This window comes from Poecilia reticulata, linkage group LG17, assembly GCF_000633615.1.
Source record: "Poecilia reticulata strain Guanapo linkage group LG17, Guppy_female_1.0+MT, whole genome shotgun sequence".
NCBI lineage: Eukaryota > Metazoa > Chordata > Actinopteri > Cyprinodontiformes > Poeciliidae > Poecilia > Poecilia reticulata.
Genome location: NC_024347.1, coordinates 19,126,306 through 19,149,018, shown reverse-complemented (window position 1 = coordinate 19,149,018; position 22,713 = coordinate 19,126,306). Strand labels below are relative to the sequence as shown.

Here is a 22,713-nt window from a genome sequence, read left to right as displayed (position 1 = left end):
ATTTAATTATACATGAATTTAAAAGAGCTAAACAAATATGTCAAAATAAGTCTAAAAAGTAAGAGGTCAAAATTATACGATGCTGTGCGTAGCTTCTTAGTTTATTCGATTCTTTGGGTTGTGCTAAGGTGGCTAACCACCCTACATGCCCGCAGTGTTGGCCACTGTAGCAGCGCCCCAACTCAAGTCCACTTTAACAGCTGCGAGGTCACGTGACGGAGGTTTGTCAGCTGATGGACGCTATCTAATTTCGGCAGGAAAGTTTCCCCCCTAAAGCAAGCTTCTTGTCGTAAAAGCTTGCTTAGCATTCTTGTACACATTTAGACAGACTATTTTTAAAAAATAATGTTTTAGTTGTCTACATCGCCTATCTTGTTTTGATTCTCGGAAGTGCGTCCAGGAATCTTGTTAACTTTTGAGTTAACTTGTGTTGTGAAGTCTAGTGATGGAGGAAAACACCCAAGATCAATTTCTTCTTTTTGTGAAAGAGGGCAATTGCCCTCTCATCCAGAAGCTGCTTCATTCAAGGAGAGACAAAACCAACTCGCTTAACATTAATTGCAGATGTAAGTGGGGGAAAGGGGTGTGGAAGTTTAATAGCTGCTATAATATAACTTAAGGTGTGCCTCGGAAAGTCTGTTTTCCTCATTTTCATTACAGCCAAGTCTGAAAGCACCTTAGGATGGACAGCTCTTCATCTGGCCTGTAACTTTGGCCACAGGGATGTTGTGGAAGAGTTACTCAAGGTGATTTTATAATATAGAGTACTCTGTATATTCTATATATAGAATGCACTCAGCCATATAAATGTACCACAGTGGATGCATTTGCAGGCAGGGGTGGATGTAAATGTGCAAGATGACATTGGTGACACCCCTCTACACAAAGCTGCATGCACAGGAAGAAAGGTATGAATATCTTACTTATCCACTGACAATATTCTCAGTGTCTATTGGCACTGAGAATAATATTTTTTTTCCATTTCAAATTTTTTTATTTATTTTATTATTCTGAAGGAAATTGTTCTGCTTCTGCTCCGGTACAATGCCTGTGCCAGTATAATCAATGGTACAGCTAAAATCCCCAAAGACGTCACAGATGATGATGAAATCATTACCATGCTGGAGGGTATGAAATCATATATATATATATATATATATATATATACTGTGTTTGACTTCTCATTACAGAAGCTCAGCTGTCTTTGTACTCAAGTGCTGTTTGGTCTGTGCAGCTGCAGAGAGGAGGGAGATGAGGCGACAAGAGGAGAGGCTTCTGGAGGCTGCTAGAGAGGGGGAACTCTCCACTCTGTCTAAATTGGTTAGCATCTGACCTTTCATGGAACTTCTGAAGATAAATTGCTAGCTGAGAGGGTGTTTTCTTCCTTAGATTATTGACCTCTTTCGAACTTAGCGCATGTTTCATATGTCTTTTTTTTTCCAGTTGTTCCTGAAATCCTCAAACAGGAATTTATTCAGATTTTATGCAGTTTTTCCTAGTACTGAGCTTTAACTGGTATCATGTCTATCAGCAGGGTTGCTAAAACCAAGATTATGCCTACAAGTTATTCTTGGTTTGCTCAATCATACCTCATCACTGTCACTGTACATTTCAAATGTAATAATAAACATCTCTGTTATTAAGTTTTCTGAAGGTGAAATTGCTAAAGAGATAAATGTCAGATTTTGTTTTCAGTTTTTCCACTGTCGTCTTCTTATTCCAAGCTCGGCGCTAAGGAGGCTCCTGATGTCCACTGCAGGGATTCAGTTGGAAACACGCCTTTGCACTGTGCAGCCTACAGAGGGCAGAAGCACTGCATCATAAAGCTGCTGAAGTCTGGAGCAAGCTCGAATATCAGGAATAGTAACGGTATGAAACTAATCTTGTCTTCATTTTTTTTTATTTTTTGGGGGGGAAGTATAAAACATTGTTTTGACTCTTTTAAAGTACATCTTGTCAAAATATTTATTTATTTATATAGCTGGTCTTTTTCAGATCAGACCGCTCTGGACCTGGTTCAAACTGATGAACTCAAACAGATGCTTGCAGCGTATCAAAAAAAGGTAGAATAAAACAATATTCAACTTGTAGGAAGGACTTTTTTTTTACCAGAAGGGACAGGAAAGATGATTGACAGAACTATGGATAGTAAATTACACAGTGGATTCTGGAGCAAAGCCTGTTGGAGGCCACAAATGATATGAGTAGCAAGCAGAGTTTTCAACTATACAATGACCCTAAACAGAAAGTGCAAGCATATGCATGCAGTAAAATGGCCCAGTATAATCCCAGAACTAAATCGGATATTCTGTGGTAAAACTTGAAGATCAATGATAAAAGTTGCAATGACTTAACTTTTGCCCTTGTTGCTGGTAGAGATGCAGACAAAAAGACATGCAGCAATAAATGCAACTAATATGTTGTTTCTATAATGTGTTTTTTTTTCTTCCACTTACGACTTGGGGACTTGTTTTTTTATGTTAGTCTATCACAATGAATTGTACTTAAGTTTTTTGTTGCAACCTGGTAAAATGCAAAACAATTCACAGCATCTGAATTCTTTAGTGTTTTTTGCGCAAGTCTGTTGCACTGCAGCTCTACGTTTTAATAAAGATTCATTGACCGATAAAAAAAATTAGATTGGGGCTTTCCTATTAGCCTCTCTTGTTGCTGCATAATTAAGTGTTAAATACAGCAAAGTAACTGAAACATTTGATGCACTTTTTTTTTTATTAAGCCGAGTTTGTAGCCTTTTATAGTTGTCTAAAGATTTTATTCTATGCTTTAGTATTTTTCCTCATGATCGGTGGGGATGTGAAGTCAACAGATTTTCTGCATTTTCCTTTCTATTTCTGTTTGTATTCTCTTGGGCTCTGACGATGCAGAAAAGACTTAATGGCTCAGCGGTCTGTACTCTGAATGTCTGATCAACCTGGCCTAGCTTCAAAAATAAGATTGTGTGGACTAAGTTCTTTAAGTAATAGTGCTGAAAGAAAAATGCTACACATGAAGCTGTCAAATGCTCTAGATATRTCTGAAAAAACACTATTTGTTACCCAATTGGAGAATTTTGTTTTTCAGGATGTGACCAGTGAGGTGCAGAAGGTTGAGGGCCCTCTTTGGAAGGTACACAGATGTCAAAGTGAATTCTCATCTGCTCTTATTTAGTCTAACATCCAGACATTCGGTGGTACTAATCAGCCGCAACAAACAATGTAAAAACAGCTGCCTAATATTGTAGTGGAGCCCCTTAAGTTGTCAAAACAGCTACTAACCTAACTGATGTGTCCCTCCAAAGGTCCACGGGTCACATTTAGGAAGAGGTTCAATTCAATCCAGCCTGCTAGATTGCATTTAAGATTTATCATAGCTAGCTTAAAGTACAAAAGCTAAAAATCCCAGAAAGTATAGGAAACTGCATGCCTTTTTCCAAGACCAATTTAAACGTGGACCCCCAAAAATAGATTTGAAGTGGATGATCTATTGCTGCTAWTTTTTCTGTAAAACCTAAGCATAAGCTAAAGTAAACACTGAACAATGATATAAAGTGTGATTTTTGTGTGAGCTGGACAATTTTAACACCGAATTTACAGCAAAGAATGGATGTAATGTTTGTGACTTGATCTAATTTTATCACATAGTGTTTAGTTTTCTTTACATCTATATTTGCTTTTTGCTTTTCCACAAATATTAGTTTAACTGTATCTGCTCATATTTATATTTGAAACCAGATGTTTATGAGCAGTATTCACCAGTTTTTCTTTTCTCGGTCTGATGCTTTATTGTCTTTGATCATTTTGATCATTTCCCAAGAGGCATTGCTTCCTTTTTTTCCATAAACAAAATAAAAACCTTCCCAGAGTTTGATAGTTTAAGGAAGACCTTTGAATAATTGTTTATGCAAGATGTTTGTTGTTAAATTGCACATTTTAGATCATTAGTTGGTGGGTTTAAGATTTTTGTTTTTCTTAAAAAATATATATTAAAAGTATCTTAAATTAGATGTCTTTAATTTTCAGTTAAAGACATCTAAAAATTATTTTCTATTTTTCTCAGATGGATGAATTAACTGGATTTATACCTGYTTGCAATTCACTGCTGGACTTATCTGTTTTATTTTTTACAGAGTTCACGTTTTCTTGGTTGGCGATCTTACTGGGTGGTAATTGAGAATGGAAAAATCTCCTGGTACCCCACACAGTGAGACACCCTATTTTGAAACTTGTATAATAAACTGGTGTATTAACAAAATATTTATCTATAACTCTGTAAAGAATGGAGGTGAGGGGGAATTGCAACTTCTCTGAATCATTTGCAATTTGTTAGTCCTTTACTGTCACTTATCTGTTTTGTAGAGCCGATGCACAGGCTGGAGTTAGAAAACAGGGATGTGAATCTCTTTCTCAAGCCTATTGCATGGTGAGTAGCAGAGGTTAGATTCCTCTATCACGACTGTACAAGCATTCTCATGTAAAACATGCTTCACTTGTGATCACACGACTTGCAACRTTGTTTTTGACTTTTTTGTGTGTTTTGTCACTCGAGGTGAAACCATGGGATCACTGCTTCTTCATGCTCAGRTGCATCGATGACACTGTGCATAATTTCAAGGTGCCCTCAAAGATGGACTCCATAGCAACGAGGAAGGCGAGATAAAGCACTGTCTATATTGCTGCAGTGCTGCTGCCTCTACAAGTATAGCTGAACAGACTAATGGTTTCAAACTATTGGGATTTGCTTACACAGAGATGGCTGGATGCTTTGGAGGAGCATGCGTCCTACAGCGCTCGTCACTTCAATAAGGAGCAGATTGTTTGGGATGCAGGTAGTGATGGTAATGTGGAGATGAGAAATTTGACACAAGCTGTTCAGGTAAGTAAGCTCTGTTGGACAAAAATTCTRCGGGCTTTCTGATTGTGGGTTATAGATAAAKTRTGCCTCGAGTTGAGCATGCACCTATTTTTGTTCCTCCTTCTTGATTGAACCTTAATCATGAGCTCACAACAAGCCTGTTTTTGTTGAGAGCTGCAAGTGGTTCCATTGGTTCATTCAGTTCCTTGTCCTGTGCTTTCACAGTCGGCTAAGGCCTGCCAACGTAACCTGGAGAGTGAAGTGTCAATATTTGAGTCCATGGTGAAGAATGAGGAGCATTCTGGTAAGAGGCAGATAGCAATTTCTAATGCATGTAGCGTCTTCCCTAAAAAGGAAAAGAAATGGAATTTCGTTACTGAACTGTGACATAGTATGAGCACCCTAGCAGATTTATTGTTGCTTTCCTTTTTGGGGGAGCTCCTAAACTTTTCAGATTGTCAAAAATTATTAACGTCACGCAAATTATCCAAATAATTCATTTTTATATAATAAATTGAAGCATTCAATAGAAAAAAACAATCTCTAAAAGCAACATATCATGCCCTGATCTAAAGAGAGTTAAGAACAGATGAGGAAAAACTCATTAGCATCAGTCAGGAATTTGTTGACTATATGACCTCGTAAACATCAATTAATTCACTCTTAATTCTTCAATTAGCAGCTAAAAAATTCTGATAGATTTTCATTAGGTTTTACTAAAGTAATGGATATTTCCCCCAAAAAATTGGTCTCTTGGTGCACTTTGTTTCATTTGAGCACTGTCTTAAAAACAATAGGATGAATTGCATCATTATTTCAGAACTATGTCATCATAAATTTAGTTCTTTTTTTTCCAGGTATGGCTGCACACCTTCTACTTAAAGCCAAAGAGACTAGCAAGCTTTCAAGTAAAACTTGTGATGTTCTTCAACTATGCCTTGAGCTGCTGTCAAAACAAGAAGAGGTAAAGATAACAACTCATTATCTTGGAGCGATTACCAAAAACGATTCTGCCTTCCCTCAAATCAGGTCTGCTAGTAAAATATATCATCTAGCAGCTGTTCATAGTAAATATAATCAAGCAAGACACATTTTTAATAGTTCAATATAGCTACTAGTATAGGCCGTTTATCTAAATTAGCAACTGTTAAAGACTGCAGACTCAAAATCAGTCAAACCCTTCWTGCTAAGTGTCTTTATTAGTTAGTTGAGCACCATTTTGTTGACTTGTTGCAAATGCGACTTATAGCCAGACACCAATAATGCCCATACTTCCTCTTCCATCTTCTATCGTAATAGTGCACACCATGGTAGCCATAAGGGAATTAAATTAAGTATTTTCATTAATTTCGTTATAATCTATGCAAAACCATTGCATGGTTTTATAATAACAATAAAGATTATTATTTGTTATTATTTATTTATGAAATTCAAGCATGTTTCTTACTGTGGAAACTGTAAACTYAATACCACCAAGTCTCTGTGCATGTCCTCTATATGTATTTGTTTATTCTTTTATTCTTTTTTTTAACCACCTGCCTCCTCAGGAATCTTGTGACAACCGTTGATGGCTTTCTGTCTCTTTCTGTCACATTTAGATGCAGCAAACATTATTTTTACAATTTTGAATGAAGCTGTCAGCTTTATAGCTACAAACATTTAGGGCCTTTACTATCTTTTTGTACCTCTTTGCTCATATTTTGAACTATTCTTTCAACTTGGCCCTATTTTAACATTTAATGTAACCTTACTTCTGCATCACACTGCATGTCATGCAAGGTTTGAGGTTATGTTTAGTTGCACCAGGTGTGCCTGACCACGCCTGATTGGCAAATATGTGCTCTTGTGAAAAATTCAGTTCAGTGGATTGAACAATTTTGAGATGGCAGTAGTCACTGCATGGAGAAACGAATGCTGAATTTGGACAAAAATCCATTAAATACTTTTTAAAACCATTTTAACTGTTCTTGTTCAAATTAAAAGATTTTACATTTTTTTAGAGAACCTAATTTACAGTCGAGCCAAATAATTTAGGCTCAACCATTTTTAGTGTATGTAGATTTTTTTTTTTCCCATATCCACTATCCTCATAGTGCCTTAAAATATTATTAGCGTTTTATTGTAATGCATTGTGACTTCCAAATTGAATCATTGCTGTGCCTCAACGAACCTTTATGAATCTTCATTTCATTGACTCTCATCTCCACACCCCATGTCCTGTTCTGTTATTGGCTGATGATGATATACTGAATGATTGCAACATCCTCAGACCCCTCCTCCCTTACGTTAGCGCTCTCGCGCCAATCGGATTTGAAATTTGTGTGTGCGCATCCACGTCACCGTCCACCTGTCTCGGTGCCTGCTCTCCGTCCTTGAGGGAGAAGGGGGGGGGAGCGTTGTGAACGATGTGGTAATCACTGGCATGTCTGTAGGAAGGATATGGGAGAGAGATCCGCATTTCTGCTTAGGTCTGCACTCGGCTTACTGATCAGCACAGACACGCTCACAGYGAAGCCCTCAGACTTAGATCCTCCACCCTCATGCTCACAGGAAAGRCTGTGCTTGTACTGAGTGAAGGAACTCATGACGCGGGTTTTCTGTCTCACCATTTGAAAACAAAACGCTCGCAGACRAGCGTGCACATGCCAAAGCATCTGAGCACAGGAGGGCGAAGAGGCAGTGTTGGCACACTCATCCATCATCTTCACAGGTAYAGGTCTCTGCTGTTTTTCTGCAACATTCTCAGCTTTGCTCTCGATTGTCAGCTGGAAAACTGCGTTTACTGTGGGCTGGTCCCTGTAGACTTGGCGTGAGGCGTTTGAAGTTTAGGGTGGATTTTTTAAAWKKTTTTTWWKKWWTTTTWTGTAGTCTTGAGCTTTGGTCTGATGCGTGGGCACAGCCCAGGGCTTTTCATCAGTATGTGAAGGTTATTTCTGTGGATTTAATCATCCATATTCAGCATGATAAATTGGGTGGTTCAGAAGTGCTGCTTTGTGCTTGTCTGCTCATTTCATCTTTTTTAATGAGATCAGGTCATTAAGTAATGCATTCAGTTCAAGTTAGAGTCCAGGCTGGCTTGATTGAAATTGCACTGGAGACTTTTTAGGCTCTGTTTTGCTTATTGAAATTATTTTTTTGTTTGAAGTTTTTAAACATTTTTCTTCCCCCCCCATCAAATGTCCGTGCTCTCTACTGATGGTGGTAAAATAAATGATCGCATCAATTTTAGAGCTGATATGAGAGCATTAATCAGACATAATCTCATGGGAGACGCGTGTAAAAGATATAAGTATGAAATTGCTTTAAAAAAATTATAATTACGGAAAACAGAATAACAAACAATTCAGAATCAAACCATCTTAAGTTAGTGGAAACCGGCTGCCAAAACGGTTCACAAAAATAATCAGCCATTGTCAATATAAGGGGGATAAAGGCATCCCCTGCTGTCTCCTCAGCTGTGAAAATCTTTGATTAAGACGAGAAAGAATATGTCTTAACAAGCATGCAACATCCACTACTCTACGGCACTAACCGGATTAGATTATACGTGACAATATAGCCGGATTATATTTCCTCCACTGCTGAGATTGCTGGTATTAAGCAGCATTAGGTCTAATCCTGAATTTTTATTGTCACACCACTGATGGATTTTATCACTAACCCACCTTATGTGTTTTTGAACACAATACAGAGAGGCAACACTGACCATGTGGTGTTGCTCTTCAACTTCTGGGAATGAATAGATTGTGTAGAGACKGCACTTCTTGGTTCAAAGGGTTTCGCAGCAGTTACAGTAATGCCCCTCAGCATTGTGGATGTGACCTATTTCAGCAGCTGCTGCTGCTGCTGCAGTGTGCTTTCCTGTGCAAGTACATGCCGTTTTTAGTCTGGATCATTGGTGATCCAGACTAGAGATGATCCATCAGTCAGCCCAATACGACTGGAAACGACTAATTCTTCCTTGATTGATTTTATTCTTTGATCTACATGTCAACTACTGGAAAAAAAGTTTTCTTTTAACCTATTGATTTAAATGCATCAAAAATAACTCCTCCTTTTCTGTTCCATCATCTACCAACWGCAGAAAATCTGATGCACTTTAGGTGCCCACTGAGAACATTATGGTTGTATGCATACACAGGAGAATAATCTTGAAATTCCTTCATCTATTACATTTWAAAGTAATACTTTTTTCAAACAATCTGTAGCACATTTTGTCTATAGTATGTCATAGTTCTTAACGAAGTTGTGTTACTCTTCAGAGCAACCTGATGATCGTTATGGTCTCATGCAAAATCTGATCTGTGCATCTCTACAAACTGGTCCACATATTTAAAAGTCCCAGCCAGAAACTTTCCTGTGTATTTGACAGCCCTCACTGATTTATAGGCCCAAGCTTTCCGAGTGCTCATTTGGCAGTACGCTTTCACAACTGTCAGGGAAAGAAAATCATTGAGGTTTATAGCTTGACGGCGTATAATGTTCTCATGCAGAAAAGCTGACTTGCCAGTATAAATTGCTCTAGAGGTATAAGAATAGTATCACTGTATCTTTCAGAGATTTTGAATTTTTCTTTGCAATTTTTGAGAAAGTTGAGTGCAGCTCAAAAGTCCTGGTACTGTGCTATAAGCTTAAGTTTAGGCTTTATTAAAGATTCATCAACAAGGRTTTTCTAGGCGATACTAATGTCTAGTTTTCTTTTAAATTTGACCAACCAGTTGTGATTTTCAGCCACTCCAATTTTTTGTTTGTTTTTTTCTGTGGATGAAAATGAAATCTCTTTGCTAGAACTCAAACTTAACTCAAACCGATCATCCCAATTCATGTAACAAAACATACGTCCCTGACTTTAGAAGTACATCAACGGACATACTGTTGTCTGTCTTGTTTATGGACGGAAAAATGATGGGAGTTCTTAAATKGTCATTTTCAGATTTTGGRCGACTGATCAGACCATCTCTAAACATTACAGTAATAACTGACAGGCGTTTACTTAACTAACTTGACTGCATTACTCACTTAGGAGTCTCTAATCCTGAGCAAGAAGACCTTACTGGGTTCCCCAGTAGTCATGACTTCATTGTAAAAAAAAAAACCAAAACAAAACAAAGTTATAAAATCTGGTCAGTTTGGATGCCGATGTGTTAAACAAATTTATATCCTCATAAAAAGCTACTAAATTTGTCTGCTGAGGTAGGCGATGGACTCAAAGTTATTGGTTATGTGACACCATAGATTTATGATCAGTAGGCTGTACTGTTACTATAACATAGCATTACAGTGATAATTTTGCTTTAGAGATCTGCTTTCCCTTCAGCAAAGAGCAAAATAAAATTTCTTCCCCTCAGGGTGTTGGCCAGGGAGCAGCATCCCTCTCAGGCTCCAGCGACGGCACAGAGTCTCAGCCAGGCTTAAAATAGCACAGTTTGTGCCCAGGCGAGGGGATGGAGGGAGAATAAAGGAGCTGGCTGAGATGGTTGCACAACAGTGGATGGGCTCTTGTGCCAAGTGCCTGGGACAAGCGGTGTTAACACCAGCTCCTACACTGAGAGATGATTTACATCACCTCATCCCACTTCTGGAAAAAGGCTGTGAAAAATGTCCATTGTTTTTTCACTTTTTTTTTCTTTTTTTTTTCCCTCGTCGTTGGTAGTCAGTTTTTTCACACAGCCTGAAAGTTTTCCAGGGTGGAATTTATTCAGATTTTATGTCTGAGTAAATATGGTAGAAGTATGGAAATATATTGGTATTTCCAGAATTTATTCCCCATTCAGTTATGTAAAAGATTCACCTGTCCATCCATTCTGTAATCACTCCATCTATTCTATTCATTTATTCTTCCATCCAACATCTGTTTTTTCAATCTGTCTTTAATCTTTACTATAATCTTCGATTAGGCCGTTTGTTTCTTTACCCATTTTTTTCCAACCGTTTTCTTCAATCTGCACATTCTTTGATCTACCCTTTTCATTTAATTTGTCCTTCTGTCCATCCATTCCTTCATCAATCCTTCAAGTTTATATCTGTCCTCTCATTCAGCCAGCAGTCCAGGGATCAATTTCTTCAATCTATGTACCAATTAATTAACCCATCAGTCTTCATTCTGTTCATCTGTCAATCCATTTAGTGTTGACTATGCGTCTTCTCACCCATTCATCTGTTCTTTGATCTATTCACCCAATAATCAATCCATTCTTCCATCTATCCTTCAGTCAACCTGTCAGTCCATCTGTGATCCATCCATTTTTTTAATCCTTCCATTCATCCAGTGTGTGATCTGAGTGCTCATCCGTATATTCTCACATCCATTCATCTTCTTGTTTATCATTCCATTCTTCAATCCATCCATCAATCAATCCGTCATTAAGTCTTCCGAAAGTCTACTGGTTCATCTTGAAAGGCCGACTGCTGAGGTTGAAAAGCAAAGACGTTTGATTCTGCTTCCCAAACATAAATTTTAAAGCCGTTATCAAACAGAACGACCATTCTGATGCTTCGGATGCAGCCTAAAGGAGCTGAACGTCGAGCAGGAAAGAAAGTGACGGCTGTAGCTATTGGTGTTAAATTTACAGTGTTTGCACCACACATCTGTGGACGCTTGTGTGAATCAGCTTCTTCCACTGTCTAAAAAAAGCAAAGCAGCAGCATGGCAAGGCTGTCTGTTTATACCACAATGGAAAACATTTTATTCGTAAGTAATTATTGATTATGCTCAGCATTTTCTAAGGTACGTTTTGAACAAATCTATAGTCTAAAATTGCTAAAAATCACTATTTGTTGTCTGTGGTTGCTCAATATTCAAGAAATGGTTAGACAAATGGTCTCCAAGTGGCAGTTTTCTTCAGAGAGGCTAATCAATAGTCCCAGTAGTATAAGTGATGAGGCTGAACATTTTTAATTTTAGTCGAACACTCTGGCCGTAGTTTGCAGTCCCTGATTTACTGTTTGATTTTCGAGCTCCTCTTTCTCTGACTCATCTGTCTTGCTGAAGGTTACTTAGAAATGGAAAGTGCTCCATTCTACTTTATCCATGCATTAGGTAAATGGAAGATTTTTTTTTTTTTAATTACCATTATTTGCAGTAGATAACACATTATACTTAATGGTGTGCTTGTTTTTTTTCTTTTGTTTCTTTTTTTTCTCTCTTGGTCTGACTCTGCTTTGATTAGCAGAGGATGCATATCAGCAGCAGACAACAGGAAACACTGATCTTGTGTGTCCCAAAGGGACTCGGCTCAGGTTGCTCTGAAAGGACAGTTGATCCTGGCCTACAAAGCTTTCTGAAACTGGGGTGTATATTTCCAGCAGGAAACATACACTTCACCTATCTGCATGTTTAAAGCAATAAACTTGCCAGCCGAYGTGCACAAATGATTCAGACTGAAGCAAAAAAGACAAATGTTGACTTCTTAATCAAAAACCACTTAGAAATTCACATGCTGTGCTTTGGTTCCCGTCGAATGACTGCACTTAAACACTGGATTAATGTCAGTGGAGCAGATTCCTTTCGTTCTCCCTGCTGGTTGCCTGTCCTTTATCTCTCTGGTGGTCCGGTGCTTACAGGTGTGGAGCCTGAAGGTGGAGCAAGAAGAGGAGAAGAACAAAGCTCTGACAGAAGCCCTGCAGACTTTGGCAACTGAGCACTACGAACTCAAGCAGTCCTTAAGCAGGAGCAGGAGGTCGTCTGCACTTTGCACCCTCACTGAAGATGACTTCTATGACGCTATTTCAGGTCAGCAACCTCTTACGCAGGCTTTTGATTAGGGAAACAATGATTTTACTTATGACCATGTTATAAACTGATAATGAATTGATTATAATATCTGGAAAATTGAAATTGTGCTAGCATAAATTTGATGCACATAGTTTCAGCCKTTGGCTTTTTTTATTTTTATTTATTTTATTTTTTTTTTACATTTTGCAGTTTACCTTAATTTTAAGGTGAAGGTGATTGATGGGGACATTGTGATGACAGAACAGAGAGTAGTGGAAAAAAATGTGGGTCAATAATATTATTATCGTAGTATTTAAAAAAATATTTTCCCAAGTTTCATAAGTTAACATCATTGAATATGTTTTTTTATCTGAATTTCATCTTCTTGTCATTCTTCACTAAAATACTTCACTAGCACAATGAGTGTGGGTATGAACTTTATCGCCATAGCATGATGTTGCCTCCGCTATGGTTTTATGCATAGAAGAAAATTAAAATGTAGTCTTGTCAGCCTAACGAATCGTTTTCCAGCACCAGTGCTCCAACGGAGTGGTATTGTGGTAACTGCTACAGTAACATTTCCTGTCTTCACGTTKACTGTGGTGTGTCTTGGAAGGTAAATATACTATCAGAATCTCATATTTGCCGAGCCTAGTGTGTCTGAAAGCTTTCATTTTAATTGGTCTGCTTTTTGCATATTCCTTTAAAACCTATGTTCAATAAATGTATATTAATCATAATAGCTCAGGGATATACTTATTTTAGATAAACATTTTCCTCTTGCTTATAAATGCTTAGGTGATCTTCTATCCTTTGTGTGTACGAATGCCTTTGAAACCACTGGCAGTGCTGTGCAAGGGAGGAGAAGCATCCAGTAGTTGGAGACTAAACWAAGTAAGAGGAAATGAAGCCTCCCTGTGTCCTYCTATTGGAACACAATCCTCAGGTGGGGTTTGGCTGGGAGGGAGGAGAAAAGCTCGGGCTCCAGCCCTTTTTGTTTTTGGAGCGTATGCTGTTTAATCAGCCCAGAGCGGGAGCATGACTGAGCSGACTAATAGAACCTGTCTTTGCAAATGTTTGGTTTGAGCTGCCGCCTGCTTCCCGCCCTTCTCTCTACTCATTCCCTTCACCGTCCTCATCCCAACAGAGTCTGAGTCGGAGTGTTCTGTGAGCGGCTTTCTGTCTGTGGCCAGCTACTCCTGGGAAGAGGACGAGGGCAGTGACACCCCTCTACAAAACAGCCTCCATCATCCCGGCGCACACAGGGGGGCTGCCGGCATGTCAGGGGAGGGTAACGATGGCAACAAAGCTGCCCAGCACAATGGAGTGAGGAAGCACAGGTAGGATGCGCTCCGGTTTGGATGTCGCGCTCATTTATTGTTTAAATCTTCTATAAATTGTCACGTCCCAGAGTTTTGTTTCTATATGTTTATTTTTAGCAAATTTCAGTACATTGTAAAGAGTATCTCGCCAGTGTTGGAATACTGATGACCTGACTCTGCAAGAGTGTAATGCCAGTCGTTAGGGTTGGCGTAATGAGATGCCGCCTTTCCACTCGGGTCTGTTTTTGCGGTCAGGTGTGTTTTTTTTTTTTGTAGTTTTTTCTTTTTCTTTTTTTTCCCCTTGACTTGAACTGATCCACGGAGAATAGTCAGTAACTTTGTGTTTTTTCCTGAGCACTGCCTTTCCAAGTGAATAATAATTTCATTGGTGTTTATCAAAATGTTAAATTCCCTTCAGATCCTGGTTTTGTTTTAGTGCCTCTTTGCCCATTCAACAGCTGATCTCTAAATAATTCAGCTTGTGATGGTTGAGAAAAAGCTCTAAGGATCAGGTAGTTGCCTTTCTGAATGTATGCTTAGCTGTGTGTATTAAAGATATATCAAGTTTCTGTTTATTTAAACTTACTCATTCAGAGACGTGTCCTGCTTGGCTGTTTGCTCTGTTCCCATCTTTATTATAATTACATATGTTGTTCAAATGGTTTCAAAAATGACCAAAGACTCAGTCTTATGATTATTGATCCAATCCCAAACTTGATCAGCTGTAAGAGGGGTTGTGGAACATCCTTTTTTTGATAAGTCTTGTTTCTTCAATCTCTTTGTGAGAATTCTGTTCTAAACAAATGGATAAACGCCTAGTAATGCTTAATAAATAATTAAATGCTAATCAGAAGTTAATGAAATAAAAGAAAAAATCTTAAATCTTTAAAAATTATTTTTAATCTGAACCAGCTACTAATCCCGCAAACATAGAAGTACAGCTTTATAAAGATGTGCTCTATTTTGGAAGCATAAAAGTCCTGCTGTTATCATAATGAAAGAAACCCACCATGCTTAAGTACTTCTTGGAGTCAAGGGAACTGGAACAAAAACTAGGCCAGAAGTATATTCAGTATGCTTCACTGCTCCTTTCATCGTACAGATGGAGCGAAGCCCCTCCTCGCTCCCTGCATCTCTGTTTATTTAGCTGAAGTAAAGGCTTTGTATGTGCTTAGCTGCTCCAGCACTCATTTCTGAACAAGGACACCATCTGCCTCCAGTCAGCTTACCTGTAAAACAGTCCATGCTACAGACATCAGCGAAGCTATTCAAGCAGAAAAGTATAGGTTTATGGATAATGGTAATAAATGGCTTAGYATTCGGGCAGATTAATTAAAAAGGGTTCAGAGCCAGTATTGAAAACTCGGCACACAGCCACTCRCAGCTGAGCATCCGTTCTGGGGTTCTGCATGAGGCCTGGTGTCGTATAACCCGTTTCCCCCAAAATGGCGGCTCAATTTATAGTGCAGCGCGCTGTTTGCATTGCTGGCTTCTAACCAGAACAGTTGCACATCAGCAGCTGCCAAAACAATACGAGGATCTGGGTGTGTTTCACTCAGCTGCTGCTACAGTGGAGGGGGAAAATAAATGGATTGATGTAGTTTGAAGTTTTTGAAGTAATATGCTGTCTAGATTCAAGTACCTATTATTCTCTTATTCYTTTGATTTCTACTTGCTTTCCACAGAACATCTCTGCCTGCTCCAATGTTCTCCAGGAATGATGTGAGCGTCTGGAGCATTCTGAAAAAATGCATCGGCATGGTGAGTTGGAGAAAAAGCAGCTTTAGTCAGTCTTTTACTCTGTGTGCTTTAACCTATTTAGAGCAAACGAATGCAGATTTATATTGGTTTGAAAGTAGGTGTTGAACAATGATTATGTGGGTGACTGTGTAGGTTCGATTTCAGCTTCCTCACATTTCGAAGATATTTGACCCCAAATTACCTACCGGTCTGCATATCGGTGTATAAATGCAAGTTTGTGAGTGTGAATGTGGGTCTACTGTAAAGTGCTTTGATCAGTATGACTGGAAAAGCACTAGATAGGTACAGTCCATTTAGCATTGATTTTTATTTTTCTTTGCTCTCATCTTTGGTGGTGACTGAGTGATTTGCAGTCATACAAACTACCCATTATCTACCACTAATTAAACTGTTTTGTTCTATATTCACACATTTTGTTCTCCAAGTGGCATTTTTCTTTTCTTGTTTTTTTACACTTGAAAAGAAGTATACAAGTTGCTCTGCAGCCATAAAAGCAAATCTTATTTCCTTCCATGAATGTACTTGGTGAAGGCATAACATAAACTCAAGGAGGGAGTTTGTTGTTTTTACAAGCCTTTTCATATCACGTCTGYTAAATCTCTCCAATTTAGCTTTGTGTGTGGGCTAATCGGAGAAAATAGGATAAATCTTTCAGACTCCTCCCATATCAGAACAGATCGAATTTGAGTTCCTCTTATTAACTTGTGTGTAAAATTAAAATTAAGACAATCAATCTGTTGTACCACCAGTGGTACTTGTAAATGGGTGTCTGATTATAYGGTAGATGTGTTAKAAAATATCTAGCTGATTGGTAAGTTATTTACATATCTTTTATTGTGCCTGGCAAATGCTGAATAAAACTAGATTTTATTCAAAAATGGTTTCTGGGACATTGATGCTCGATGTGCCAGGGAGCAACAGACACCTGTCTTTGCTTACGTTACTGCGGCGGATCAATCACAAATCAACACCTGAAAATTCAGGAAAAGTTTTTACCACATCTTACCTGATGTAAGGTGAGCTACAGATATGCATCGTGGTTTGAAGTATTTAGAAAATTGATTCAGATTCTGCATGAGGCATTTCCTTTTAATGCCTCRTGGCTGAGAACTGTCAGACTGAAGCGATCGTGTTTAGATGGAGCGATATCTTTTCAACAATCAGACTGCAGCACATGGGGTGAGGTGGATCAGAACAACTCGGGGATTAAGGATGGTGGGGCTAAAATGTAGAAGTCTTTTCTAATAGATAAAAGTATGGGAATTTAAAGCAACTTTGTAAATTTGTCGTTCTGGAAAGAAGGAGCCAATAAACCTAAACGGTCAAAAGGATTTGCTTCAGATACATCTCAAAATAAAAGTTGGAAAACCTCAAGAAAKGAAGGAAAGTGAACTGAGATGTACCTATGGCTGTTTTTGCTGCATGGAATTGGTTCTGAAGTTGCAGATTTCCTTTGAGAATAACATAAAACTCAAACTCAAACCACCTTTTTTTTTTTTTCTAATAGCTTTGTACATTTCTGAAGTTTACGCATACAAACCACAAGCATCAGACAGGCACCTACATGTGGAAAAGATTGTCCAGAATTTCAAATTCACTTGTTTTAGCCACAGCTGTTGACTTGGAATTTGAATAATTTTACACCAAAAAATTGAGTGGGAGGAAATCGGTATCTTTTTCTGTGTTGGTGCTCGAAAAAGTTAATTTTTGGTGAAGAGGTAATGTTTAAATAACCACTGCCTTAAAGTTGTAAGGCACCACCATGTTGCTATTCCTTCAATCCCTTTTATCTCCTCAAACTCTCTTCTGCTAGGAGTTATCAAAGATCGCCATGCCTGTGATCTTTAACGAGCCTTTGAGCTTCCTCCAGCGGATCACAGAATACATGGAGCACACCTACCTCATCCACCAAGCTAATGCTGCTACAGACTCAGTAGAGAGGATGAAGGTAATTTAAGCACCCTGTTTGTTTAAATATAAATGTGTTAACTTTAAGAAGAYCCTGCACATTTAGTTTAATGTGCACTTTACTGTCACCATCAAATAGTTGACTGATTCGTTTCTCATGAAAAGCTGTTCTGTAGTGTGTTGCAGCTTTTGCTGTGTCGGCTGTAGCATCACAGTGGGAGCGGACAGGGAAGCCCTTCAACCCGCTGCTGGGGGAGACATATGAGCTGATCAGGTATGACCGATGAACGAATAGTTTTGTTGTTGGTTGAGTTGCTGTTACTTCTGTTATTCTCTTGCTCTCCGCTAGAGAGGATCTGGGCTTCAGGTGGATGTCCGAGCAGGTGAGCCATCACCCCCCGATCAGTGCCTTTCACGCCGAGGGCCTCAGGGAGGATTTTCTCTTTCACGGTTCGATATATCCCAAGCTGAAGTTCTGGGGGAAGAGCATAGAAGCAGAACCCAAAGGAACCATAACTCTAGAGTTGCCCAAGTGAGTTCAGTCTGCTTCCCTAATGGTTCAATATCTTTGTGTTAGCTTTGTCCTCACTCTCTGATGTTTGATCTCTGCAGGTACAATGAATCCTACACCTGGACAAACCCCACCTGTTGTGTCCAYAACATCATTGTTGGTCAGCTTTGGATTGAGCAGTACGGGAACGTGGAAGTGATCAATCACAAGTAAAGAAATCCCTCCGTCTTTCCAGTGTTCCTCGTGCATCTCTTTGCAAAGTCACTTCCCTGATTCATTTGCATGCAGGATTTTGTGTTTTCTTCCTCCAATTTCCTCTGTGCTCTGCATGTCAATCTACTTTTAAATCTGTCTGACTGATCATGGGAGAAAAACTGGGACAGCTGTCATTAGCACAGGGCCGTGTGAGCGAGATAAATGTTGAATGAAGTCTTGCAGAGTGAGAAAAGTGAAAGAGAATCCRTAAACAGGCCGTTGTTCTGTTTCAGAACTGGAGAGAGGTGCAGCATGACATTCAAACCCTGCAGCCTCTTTGGAAAAGAGCTTCATAAAGTCGAAGGATACATTCAAGACAAAAGGTCTTAATTCATTAAATATGAATAAATATTTACCATATTGCAGGATGACAAAATGGCTTCTGGTGCACAGTATTTTTGACTATACTCGTCTGTCAGAACAGTATTTGTTCAGCAGCTCTGCTCTTAGATAACAGATGGCAGCAGAAGCTGTGGTTTAATGACGTCTGTTGTTTTTATGTTTACAGTAAAAAGAAACTCTGTGCGATATATGGCAAATGGACAGAGTGTCTCTACACAGTYGACCCCGCAAATTTTGACGCCCACAAAAAGGCGGACAAAAAAAACTCTGAGGAAAAAAAGGGCAACAAAGAGGTAAGAGGTCTCCCCCATCTCAAATGCATCCTCTAATTGGTTGAAAGGTTTTTGGTATGCGTGAGGGCAGATGCAAAAGACAGTGACTTTTTATCTGCTCGTGGGTTTATTTTGTAAGCAAAAGACGTYTCRGTATTGTCTATGTAGGCCAAATACAGTACATTTAATCTCTCATTTTACAGCAAGGAGGTTCCACTATGGTTGCAGAATTCAAATCACAAGAAAAAATTAGAAAAAAAAAATGTTTACAGCTTTCATTAAAACACATCTCTGTTGGCTCAATTAAAGTCCTGTCTTATCACTGCAGTTGCTTTCTGCTTCTACGAAAGAGCTTGTAGAAAACATCTGGGAGAAACGGTTCCGCCGCAGCCTGGCGACCTTGTCTTGTTGCTAGGCACACTGTTGATGCAATATGCTAATATAAAACTGTCTGCTCTCTAGCAACCTGCCATTGAAAGTGATGTACACGATCGGCAGCTATATGCAGGTGATGATTTGGGTTGCCTTCTCTGTTTGCTGTTTAATGATGTTGAGAGGTTTAATTTATCCGTTTCAAGCAGCATGCAATTATCTGACCGTAATGTTTTTCAATGACCGCAGTGAATGCATTATGCCCATGATTGCAAAGCCACGTTTTAATAGAGGGCCCACCTCCTGTTAGGCCAATGGTCACTCCAGCACCCCGATCTCTCTCTAACTTTCTCAGTGCTTCATCATTTTTAAATTCATCCAGTTTAATCGGTTAAGTATTCAACAAACAATAAGTTAAAAATAACTATTTCACAGATTATAGTTTGCTTAAAAATCACATTGGTTATTTTATATTCTTTATGAAATTAATAGCACTTTAAGTTTTTTTTTAATCCTTTTTCTACCATTTAATTTTCATAGTTATCCTTTTTTGCCCTAGTATTTTTTTTTAGCTGCTGACAATTCTTTGTCAGCACTGTAGTAAATATATAGAATTTAAGAGGAATAAAGAGCCAGGTCTTCCTGCTGAAGTGTCACTCAGACCTGTTTTACCTGATTAAAGATAAAGTGACATCCGAGATGTCCTGGACTCTTAAATATTTTACCATTTTCTCTCTATTTATCCATTGTGCCGGACAAATGGTTCATTTTCTAATCACAGAGTTGCCCTGTAAAATTATTGCAAAAAAAAAAAAAAAAATTGCTAAATTGTTTGGAAGTTCTTCTATATGTTTAAATAAGTGACATAAGCAAATAAAAGGGAGTTATTTCTCTGACTTACACATGCCCTTCAGCAGTTATGCTAAGTGAGCACACTTCAGTTTAATCATGCGTTCAACAAGAAACCAGAGAAAARGGTMATTATTTGCTGATTTTCTGAAGTTATMTTGAGCAATAATGATTCTCCAGGCTCTGAAAATATCATTTAGCTATAAATTAGGACACCATTGACTTTCAAACTTTTAATGTCTTCATCAGTCTSTGTACAACTTGTGCCTGTGTCAATTTGTCATGCGTGAATTCTAGATTCCTCGCCCTAAGCGGCTGCATGCACCACTTGTACCTTCTGCCGACTCTGACTGTTTGCATGTCTGCTTCCACAGCCTCAGAGCAATGTTGATGAGGAGTCAGAAGAAAAGCCTCCAACTGATGCCGAGACGGTCCAGGTGATCCCCGGAAGCGAGCTCATCTGGAAGATTGCACCTCGACCGGAAAACTCAGCCAAGGTGCCGAATAGACTGATCGAGAGCTTTTTAAAACAAACACAACACCAAGATGTTTGAGCCCAACTGGCGTCTCTCTGTTGCAGTTCTACGCATTCTCCACATTTGCCATGCAACTGAATGAGCTGGACAAGAGCATGGAGGGGGTCCTTCCTCCCACCGACAGCCGTTTAAGGCCTGACATTCGTGCCATGGAGAATGGAGATATAGGTACTGAGTCGGACCCCACCTGACTTTTCTGTGCTGCTGCGACGATTTAATTGCATCTCTGGAGGCGCTGATTTTTCTGCATTTGTGTGTTCTAGATCTGGCAAGCTCACAGAAGAAGAGACTTGAGGAGAAACAGCGTACAGCCCGCAAAAACCGCTCCAAATCCACAGAGGAGTGGAAAATAAGGTTGGTTGGAAATACAATTTACAGTCTGGCGTTGCTCGCTTTCCATTTTGGAGCTGATTTAACTCACCGTCTCTCCCATGTTGTCATCAACTATCTATTTCCATTTGCAATGATGTGAAGGAGCTCTGCACTTGGCCCAAGGTTTGGTTCAAAGATCTGCTTTWATCACTGGGCATGGTTTGCTCTGATGTGAAAGTGCTRCTCTGCAGCGCCCTCTTCAGGATAAGATTTGGACTGTGTCTGGTGTTTCAGTGATACTTGCTTTCAAACGGAAATGTCTGCTGCACTCGAGTGCATCTTACATTGGAATAAAAATGTATTTCAGTRACTCATTTTAAATGGTAAAGGTTGATTCCTYTCACACTTGTGGATTATAGATTCGGTGATATATTTGCTATTATCAGTGCAATAAATCTATAATAAATTTGCTTCACAATTTTAAAGTGAATTATTGAAAGGAATGAACTTTTCAATTATTTTAATTTTTTTTATATTGAACTGTATTTACATAATTTCCATCCATCTCTGAATTTCTTATCTACTATTGTTTTTTCTCTGTTTATGCAAAGTTGAGAATTTTTTTTATTACGGTATTATTTCCCCCCCCAACTCAAAGCATATTGCTCATTTGAATTATAATCTGTTGTTATCATGCAGGTGGTTTCAGCAAGGACCCAACCCACACAACAAAGCTCAGGACTGGCTCTACGCAAAAGGCTACTGGGACAGGAATTACACTCAGCTGCCTGACATTTACTAAATGTAAAACATCCTCAGATACACTTATGGATTTCCATTTTACTACCTTTGGACATCTGCTGATACTCTGGTGATGCATTACCAGCTCAACAATGGAGTCTATATAGAAAGGGAGATTCAGTTTGGGAGGTAAAAGGAAGACMTATGTGAACAATAAAGCACAAAAACTCTTATTTATTGTGGCTCTTAACCACTGATGTAAAGGTAATAGCATGTAGTGGAACGRCTAGAATGTATTTTAGAACTGTTGCGTTAGGTACGTGGAGTGTTTAAACAGAAACCTTAGTTTAACTCAAGCGTGTTGATTATTTCTAGTCAGTCAGGAGAACATTTTACTCATCAGTGTCAGTGCAGTGAGGCACGAACAGCCCTTCAAGCAGCTTAGCCTGAGCTCATTTTCCCTAAACACTGCTTTGGCACTGATTGACACTTGTTCATGCATATTATTATGCAGTGCAGAGTTTTAACAGCAGATAACCGAGATAGATTTGCCTTTTTCTCCACATGATACAGTGAGTGGTGCAGATATCTGGTGTTTACATAAATGTGWTAGAATATTTTGCCCTCTGCTTATGAGAAAAAGTCACTATATTTAATTGTAATGTGTCTACATATACCCTAATAAACGTGTGCTTGCAAAAATGTTAGATTCTGAAAGAGAATGACTAATACAATGATAGTTTGGTTTGAAAAATAAAAATGATAAAACATCCTAAATGTGTTGTAACAGTATGTATTAAGGTTAATACACTACCTGACCCAGTGGCAATGAGTTCCTTTGACAGTAAAGCAAGGACCGCAACCTGCACTTGTGATTAATACGCTTTTAATAGATGTTGCTGTACTGATATGAAAAATGCTGAGGATATTCTTTTAAATAAAGTTTAGTTATCAGCGGGGATACTTT

The 22,713-nt window shown here is 38.8% G+C and overlaps 1 protein-coding gene across 4 annotated transcripts; it reads left to right on the top strand.

Annotated features, from left to right (window-relative positions):
• The first annotated feature begins 218 nt into the window (after window positions 1-218).
• On the top strand, window positions 219-22,523 carry LOC103479573 (oxysterol-binding protein-related protein 1-like). 4 transcript variants are annotated; one of them, XM_008434080.2, is made up of 27 exons: window positions 219-566; window positions 661-746; window positions 834-908; window positions 1,017-1,128; window positions 1,235-1,320; window positions 1,725-1,869; window positions 1,996-2,063; window positions 3,082-3,126; window positions 4,127-4,200; window positions 4,356-4,419; window positions 4,546-4,647; window positions 4,747-4,872; window positions 5,077-5,155; window positions 5,709-5,815; window positions 12,415-12,583; window positions 13,713-13,905; window positions 15,573-15,648; window positions 17,462-17,596; window positions 17,733-17,830; window positions 17,906-18,088; window positions 18,169-18,276; window positions 18,556-18,645; window positions 18,831-18,957; window positions 20,532-20,654; window positions 20,738-20,861; window positions 20,957-21,047; window positions 21,705-22,523. In XM_008434080.2, the coding sequence occupies exons 1-27, from the start codon at window positions 446-448 to the stop codon at window positions 21,805-21,807; spliced, it is 2,910 nt and encodes a 969-aa protein (XP_008432302.1). In that variant the 5' UTR covers window positions 219-445; the 3' UTR covers window positions 21,808-22,523. The 4 variants fall into 4 exon arrangements, with proteins under 4 accessions (XP_008432302.1, XP_008432301.1, XP_017165715.1 ...); XM_008434079.2 differs by having other exon boundaries at window positions 819-908; XM_017310226.1 differs by lacking the exons at window positions 219-566; window positions 661-746; window positions 834-908; window positions 1,017-1,128; window positions 1,235-1,320 and having other exon boundaries at window positions 1,777-1,869; window positions 1,996-2,062; window positions 3,080-3,126.
• Window positions 22,524-22,713: the final 190 nt, after the last annotated feature.